This window comes from Trichoplusia ni, chromosome 3, assembly GCF_003590095.1.
Source record: "Trichoplusia ni isolate ovarian cell line Hi5 chromosome 3, tn1, whole genome shotgun sequence".
NCBI lineage: Eukaryota > Metazoa > Arthropoda > Insecta > Lepidoptera > Noctuidae > Trichoplusia > Trichoplusia ni.
Genome location: NC_039480.1, coordinates 2,756,812 through 2,764,902, shown reverse-complemented (window position 1 = coordinate 2,764,902; position 8,091 = coordinate 2,756,812). Strand labels below are relative to the sequence as shown.

General features: G+C 42.6%; 1 protein-coding gene across 1 annotated transcript; it reads right to left on the bottom strand.

Moving 5' to 3' along the window:
* LOC113508884 (4-hydroxybenzoate polyprenyltransferase, mitochondrial) lies at positions 1 to 7,460 on the bottom strand. The gene is made up of 7 exons (XM_026892048.1): positions 7,171 to 7,460; positions 5,760 to 6,126; positions 4,762 to 4,937; positions 4,092 to 4,239; positions 2,848 to 3,041; positions 2,313 to 2,501; positions 1 to 776 (listed from the first exon to the last, which is right to left on the bottom strand). The coding sequence occupies exons 2-7, from the start codon at positions 6,097 to 6,099 to the stop codon at positions 591 to 593; spliced, it is 1,233 nt and encodes a 410-aa protein (XP_026747849.1). The 5' UTR covers positions 6,100 to 6,126; positions 7,171 to 7,460; the 3' UTR covers positions 1 to 590.
* Positions 7,461 to 8,091: the final 631 nt, after the last annotated feature.

Below are 8,091 nucleotides of genomic sequence, written 5' to 3'. Positions count from 1 at the left end.
CATCGTGAGGGAACCTGGATTCCAAATATTGGAATCTGAAACCCGCAGTGAGCTAGCGTGGTGATCAATGCTCAAAAATTGACGATAAAAGGAAATCTTGCCCATAAGTGGGAGACATTTATAAGAGAGTTTTGCCCATCAGTCGGTAGCAAGACAAGAGTGATGATAAATTCAAAGAAGAGGCTTATGCCCAACAGTGGTACATTTATAGGCATTAACAGAGGGCTTCGCCTAATAGTCCAACTATTGCCCAAAACTGTAGGTCAATTATGGATATTAAGAGAGATCTTTGCCCATCATTGTATCATTAGTAATATTTTCACAAAGTGAGTAATATATGCACCGTAAAAGTTTTGCCCAGCAGTGGGGCAGTTCTAAATATTAACAGAAGTTTTTGCCTAGCAGTGGGACAAATATAGACAGTATCAGATATATTTGCCATGCATAATGACATTTATGGACATCAACAAAGATCTTTGCCCAGCAGTGGGATAAATATAGGCAGTTACAGATATATTTGCCCAGCATAATGACATTTATAGACATCAACAACGGCGTTTCCCCAACAGTGGGACATTCAACAGCCTTTATTATTCTAAATAAGAGACTAAACAGCTCTTAGTAGTATCTTCTTGGTTAGCATTCTTGTCTAGATTCTCCAAGTATTGTGTGTAGCCCCCGGCTATGATCCCCATGAAGATTATAGCCCCCACTGAGGAATTAGACCTGAATTTGGACGCGCAGTCCTCCGGATTCTCTGTGTCTAGGGTGTAGATCTGAAAAGACAACTTAATGTTGATAAAAATGTAAGCAAACTTATTTAATAAGGTGTGCATCAAGATATCTGCTGCATTTATTTTGGTATGATGGGAGATTCTTGATGGATAACGCCCCCTCGGGGGACGGAACAGGTAGTTTTTTTTTTTTTTTTTTTTTTAACATTCACACAACGCCATCTAGTCTCAAATTAAGCAGAGCTTGTGTTATGAGTACTAGACAACTGATAAACATACTTATATAGTTCTAAATACATACATAATATAGATAAATTACACCCAGACACAGAACAAATGATCGTGCTCATCACACAAACATTTTCCTGGGTGGGAATCGAACCCTCCGGTATAGCAGTCAGGGTCACTAACCACTAAACCAACAGGCCCGTCAGTAGCAGTTCGATCCGTCAGCAGAGTCGAGTAGTGTCAGACTCTTACTGACTAAACCTAACCGCCGGGTGACGTCAGCCGCGTGTTGTGCTCGTCTGTGACAGAGTGTCGTTTTATTAGATTTAGTGATATTTAACTTTCTAATATTAAATAAATATAGGATCGTCCTAATTGCCCCATGTTAGCCAGCCCCGCGCACTCACTACATAGCTACCCTCACCTGTCGCCCGGCGTGAGCTAGATACCCCGCCACAGCCAGCATGTAGGGGGTCTGGACCCCGGCCGCGAGCCCCGCCGCGGCCAGCCGCCCGCACTCAGTACATAGCTACCCTCACCTGTCGCCCGGCGTGAGCTAGATACCCCGCCACAGCCAGCATGTAGGGGGTCTGGACCCCGGCCGCGAGCCCCGCCGCGGCCAGCCCCCCGCACTCAGTACATAGCTACCCTCACCTGTCGCCCGGCGTGAGCTAGATACCCCGCCACAGCCAGCATGTAGGGGGTCTGGACCCCGGCCGCGAGCCCCGCCGCGGCCAGCCCCCCCGCACTCAGTACATAGCTACCCTCACCTGTCGCCCGGCGTGAGCTAGATACCCCGCCACAGCCAGCATGTAGGGGGTCTGGACCCCGGCCGCGAGCCCCGCCGCGGCCAGCCCCCCCGCACTCAGTACATAGCTACCCTCACCTGTCGCCCGGCGTGAGCTAGATACCCCGCCACAGCCAGCATGTAGGGGGTCTGGACCCCGGCCGCGAGCCCCGCCGCGGCCAGCCCCCCCGCACTCAGTACATAGCTACCCTCACCTGTCGCCCGGCGTGAGCTAGATACCCCGCCACAGCCAGCATGTAGGGGGTCTGGACCCCGGCCGCGAGCCCCGCCGCGGCCAGCCCCCCCGCACTCAGTACATAGCTACCCTCACCTGTCGCCCGGCGTGAGCTAGATACCCCGCCACAGCCAGCATGTAGGGGGTCTGGACCCCGGCCGCGAGCCCCGCCGCGGCCAGCCCCCCCGCACTCAGTACATAGCTACCCTCACCTGTCGCCCGGCGTGAGCTAGATACCCCGCCACAGCCAGCATGTAGGGGGTCTGGACCCCGGCCGCGAGCCCCGCCGCGGCCAGCCCCCCCGCACTCAGTACATAGCTACCCTCACCTGTCGCCCGGCGTGAGCTAGATACCCCGCCACAGCCAGCATGTAGGGGGTCTGGACCCCGGCCGCGAGCCCCGCCGCGGCCAGCCCCCCCGCACTCAGTGCCAGGCAGGCTGTGAGCGCGGGTCGCGTGTGGGGGCCGAAGGTTAGCGCGGTGGACTTTACCCCCGCTATGATGTCATCTGCTTTATCCTAAAGGCAAAAATATAAAGATTATTGCTTGTGGCAGGGCGGTGAAAAGGGGTTAAAATATGACGTCATTAATTTATAGGCAAAGATTCAAAGACTTATCGTGAACAACAAATTGTTAAAATAATTTTATCAAAATGATATTGTTGAATGATACTGGTTGAATTGGAATGGAACTGAAATTTCCGAAAGATTTGACTTCTTTTATATCCGCGTTACTAAGTCGACAAACTTATTAATACTAAACTAACTGAATTGTAATCGCTCAAAGCGTTCGAGAGCTATGGTGCTACAGACAAACAAACTTTACAAACTTGATTCAACTTTTAGCGTAGGGGTAAAATCTTACCTGATGTGCATAAATAGTGTCATACAAGACTGTCCACGCTAAAGCCCCCACATATAGGGGGCCGCAGACAGCCCAGTCCACAGACCCCTGTATCGCGCTGTACCCCAGCAACGCCCCCCAGTTGAAAGTAGCCCCCAATACCACTTGGGGGTAATTTGTGAACCGTTTGGCAAGAGGGTAAGTTACTACGAGGACTGAAAGAAAGAAATTATATTTAAATGTACATGTTTTTATTTAGCATACTTTGTCCCACTGTTGGGCAAAGATCTACCCCAAGTCTATATGCACAGGATAGAGAGTGGTCTACTATGTTGGGGTCGTCTTCCAGTCTAACCGGATTCAGCTAAGTACCAGTGTTTTACAAGGAGCGACTACCTATCTGACATCCTCAACCCAGTTACCTAGACAACACGATACCCCTTGGTTAGACTGGTTGTCAGACTTTCAAGCTTCTGACTACCTGAAACGACTGTCATACATTTTTAAATAACAGCTGGGACCCACAATCTAACGTGCCTTCCAAAACACGGAGGAACTCGTTGTCTCGATGGTCACCCATCCATACACCTACCGTATCAAGTGTAGCTTAACCTGTGATCGATCAACTTCTGCAGTTATTACTTACCCACAAGCTCCTTAATATATTATAATTGTATTAATCCTTACTAATATTATAAATGTGAAAGTGTGGATGTTGGGATGTTTGTTACTCAATCACGCAAAAACGGCTGAACGGATTTGGATGAAATTTAGCATGCATATAGCCATTGACATGGAAAAGAACATGAGCTACCTTTTATCCCGATTTTTGAAACAGTTCCCGAGGGAAAATTGAAAAGGTGTGTAAAAGCTATAAGATCGCTGTGATGTATTTTAAGGATTTATTTGGATTATTTTAATATTGTATTGCAATTAATGATTATACTGTTGATTACAACTAGCTAACTATATAAACAATAGAATTGTAATAATTTAATTAATGACATGTCATATTGTAATTGAAACTCATCTTTATATTTGTGCGCCGAAAGGCCAAACACGACTGTGCTTCACCACATTTCTCTGTACCTCTTGCATGTTGTATTTTCATGTAACTCATGTTATAACAAACAAATGATCTATCTATCTATCACTAAGGTAACGGGGACCACCGAACGCTGTTAACTGAAGTCCACGCAGACGGAGTCGCGGGCAACAGCTAGTTCAATATAATTATAATTGTATTTTTTTTATTTTATACTCACACATACTACTCGCTCCCAACAATATACTATAACAATTTAATTGTAATAGAATTCCTAGAGCTAGACTCAATTGTGCAGCTAGGAATATTACAGCCTGGGTCTCAGATACCGCTCCCGTCACCAGAGGGCGCGTTTTCGTTCTTTCTACCTGTAACAGATAGATATTTTTATCATTTGATCGCAGTGTTGGGCAATGACGTGTTAATGGGGCTCAGGCGCAAAACGTCTCTCGCAAAATGTCCCCTGGTCGTAAAACGTCTCTTTCGCAGAATGTCTATTTCGCAAAATGTCGCTTTCACAGACATTCTGTTAAAGAGAACGTTCCGTTAACTTCATTAACTTCTGTCCGTTAATGGACAGAAGTTAATAATGAAAAACATATTAGCAATATCAAAATGAAATATTACGGAGATTATAGCGAACATTTGTATGAGTACTAGACAACTGAAAAACTTACTTATATATTTCTAAATACATACATATTATAGATAAATTACACCCAGACACAGGACAAATGATCGTGCTCATCACAAAACAAAATTGTCCTGGGTGGGAATCGAACCCATGGCCTCCGGTATAGCAGTCAGGGCCACTCACCACTAGACCAACAGACCAGTCAACATGCATATTAAACACTTATTAAGAATTGGTCCACTCGGACTAATCTTACCTTAGCATCAACATCTCGGTCCCATAGATCATTGATAGTGCAACCAGCGCCTCTCATGAGGCCAGCCCCCACCAGGAACAGGGCCGCGGTCTGCAGTGAGGACTGCAGGGGGACTGTGCCCGGGATAGAGGCCAGGGCTATTGACCAGGCACAGGGCCAATATAGGAGGTAGATGCCTGGGGAAGATGGTTAAAATGATAAATAAATAAATGCGGAAAACATCACATCATTGTCCTGAACCCAAAGCAAGTTCCTAAAGCACTTGTGTTGTGGAATTTAGATACAACGAAGGTACCACAATCACCCAGACCCGAGACAATCTAGAAATGTGAATTTTACATTGATCCGACCGGGGATCGAACACGGGACCTCAGAGCTAGCGACACCTTGAATCCGGTGCGTATTTCACTCGACCAAGGAGGATATAAATAAAAATATCTGCTTCTGGTGTTGTGATGGTGATCTGTCAGCTACCAAATAAAACCACCGTTGTTCATGGATACTAATTTATTACTGACCAAGGTCACAACATGGCGGTGCTTGCACGCACACATATGCACATCAGATGACCTTGAGGTTGTATGCATGGACTTGCTGTTGCCTGCGAGCCAGCCTTTTTCTTTTCTTGGTGAGGACTGGGGAATAATCATGGACAGCCACTGTCTTTGGGGAGGGAACGGCTATTGTCAGACTCTTACTGACTAAACCTGAACCGGCGTGCTACGTCATCTTCTTTCATACAGCTATAATCCGTGGTTTTTGCTTGTATGACTAACAAACATACATACATACAAACTTTTGCGTTTTTTCCTTTTTCACGCAAAAACCACTTAACAGATTTAGACGAAACTTGGTACACAGATAGTTTATAACTAGCATTAACACATAGGATAGTTTTTATCCCTATTTTATGTTCCCGTGGGATCAGGATCGATTTTTTTCGTTTTGGAGTAAGCATGGCCACCGGCAACAGCTACTTAAAAATGAATTGTACTTACCAATAGGTTTATCCCATCTCGCCAATTTAACATAAGGATCGACTTTATCCCTCCAGAAATTCTCTATCGTTGGTATCTGACTAGAATTAGGTAACTCTTGCAGTTTCTCATAGACAATCTTCGGTGTAGTGGTTTCTATAACAGCTTTCTGTCTATGATCGTTACGTGTAGAATGATCTCTGGATACATTGATGCTCTTTCTTATATAGACTTGGCCGCACAGACAAGAGTATGGTCTTATATGGCTAAGTGTTTTAAGGTTTGCGTTGAGTTCTATTGTGCGTTGAAGTAACGATGTGTATTGAGGTATTTTGTATATCTTTAGAGTTTTATTTAACATTTTTGGTGGGTTCTCACAGCTCTCGTTCTGGAAAGAAAATTGTTTTTTATTGTAACAAGTTATTAGTAAGTTTAAATCTAATATATAACATTCTTGAGTTATGGTGTATGTAATTGATCTCCTCTGAAATGGTTCAGAAATCCCAGCATAGGGCAAGTATTTGTGTGATCCATGAATGCTCAACCCGAGTCTGAGTGTTAACAACTAAAAAAACTAGTGCTCATTTTATTATGATTAGCATAATAAAATGAGCTCTTTATTATTTTCCTGTAAGGAAAATTGATACAGTACTAGCTGTCTGTCACAAGTTGTTTTGCCAACAGAGTTATAGGGAATTTCTGGTGTAGAAATAACATTACATATGAATAAAAAAACATGACAGGTATTAAAAATAAGTTTTCCCCAACACTCAGACCTACCCAATATACATATTAAATTTCATTAGAACCATCAAGAATTTTCAGGGGAATTTAACTACAAACAACGCTATTCACAAATCCTATGCATTCCATACATGAGAAATACTTTAATGTTTCCTTGAACTCGGCAGTCATTGACAACCTACGCAAACGATTCTATTATAGGCTATGCTGCATATTATGTTATATTTCTTTAGCAATATAAGATCAACCCACAGTTTATCAGATGTAGATGGTTTTAACTGATTAGATCGCCCATTGTTGCATCATAGAACTCTACCTATTGTGTTTTTTCTGATGCCTATAGTCTATTTAATGTGCAAATAAAGAAAGATAATCTATTTATAGTATTTTATATTGTACTGTAGCCAAGCTGAAACAAGTGACGCGTTTTTAAATAAAATATGAACTTTGATTCAAATCGAATAGGAATTTAAATCGCAATTAATACTAATTAACATCTTTAATGCATAGATTATAATAATAAAGGTCAATTTATTACGTAATAGAGCTTTTTTTAAGATTAAACCCGGAAATAATTACGATAATACTAAATTTCAATATTTTATCAATTGAGTGTGTATTATACTATTTTAGATGTTACGATATACTATATAAGGATTAGCGAATTAAAAGAACACTCATGACTCACCTCAGTAACGTAGTTTCAAATGCAAAAACAATAACTTATTGTATAAAAACAAATTACTCCTTTGAAAAAAATAACCAATAAACACAAGGTTAATGTCAACTTCAAGGTCTTTAAATAATTAAAGAAGTCTTGAAAATAAATATCTAACTACATACATATATTGTAGTTTTAAATTGCGGTTTTACATATTAAAATAATGTTTAATAAATAATAAATAAAGATTGAATTAAAACCAATGTGCCGCGAATGATAAGGATAGACGATAGACATTAGATCTGTCATAAGTTTGTTTTTTATTACGTAACTTCGTTCGGAAATGTATTATTTGATAAGCTTGGATTAAAGCTCCAAAAAGTTTATTGGGCTATAATTTGGAACAATAAATTAAGGCACACAACATTTTTACAGTGTGGGATTATAAACTGCATTATGCTCTTTTTTTGCAATATTCAATTCAATTAAGATGACGTCCCTTGGATGGAATTGTATATTGTAGAAGGTGAGTATCCCGTTGACACCGGACTGAAAACACACTCAAGATGCCATTGGTCGATGAAAGCAGGACGACATACTCAAAAATTCGTGAATCACACAAACACTTGGTCTTAGTTGATTGATTTTTGAAACTCGATCTAAAGGAAAGTGATCGTTCAGGCAGCTGATTGTAGATGAAAGTATCCGAATCATTATCATCATCATCAGCCTTTAGTAGTCCACTGCTGGACATAGGCCTCCCCCAATGTGCGTCATAGCGCCCTGTCTTCGGCTTGCCGCATCCAGCAACCACCTGCAGTCTTTCGCAAGTCGTCATCCCACCTGGCCGCTAGGCGTCCTACATTACGTTTGCCGAGTTGCGGTCTCCACTCAAGAACTCGTTTACTCCATCGGTTATCGGTTCTCCGCGAGATATGGCCGAATAGA

Bases quoted from the DNA above. Each gene is read 5' to 3' on its own strand.
- LOC113508884 (XM_026892048.1), bottom strand. From the start codon at position 6,099: ATGTTAAATAAAACTCTAAAGATATACAAAATACCTCAATACACATCG. The intron at 3,042-4,091 runs GTGAGTATAAAA...TCTTTCTTTCAG, and splicing joins GTTGGGAGCGAGTAGTATGT to TCCTCGTAGTAACTTACCCT. The intron at 777-2,312 runs GTGAGGGTAGCT...TTGTCTTTTCAG, and splicing joins TAGCTCACGCCGGGCGACAG to ATCTACACCCTAGACACAGA.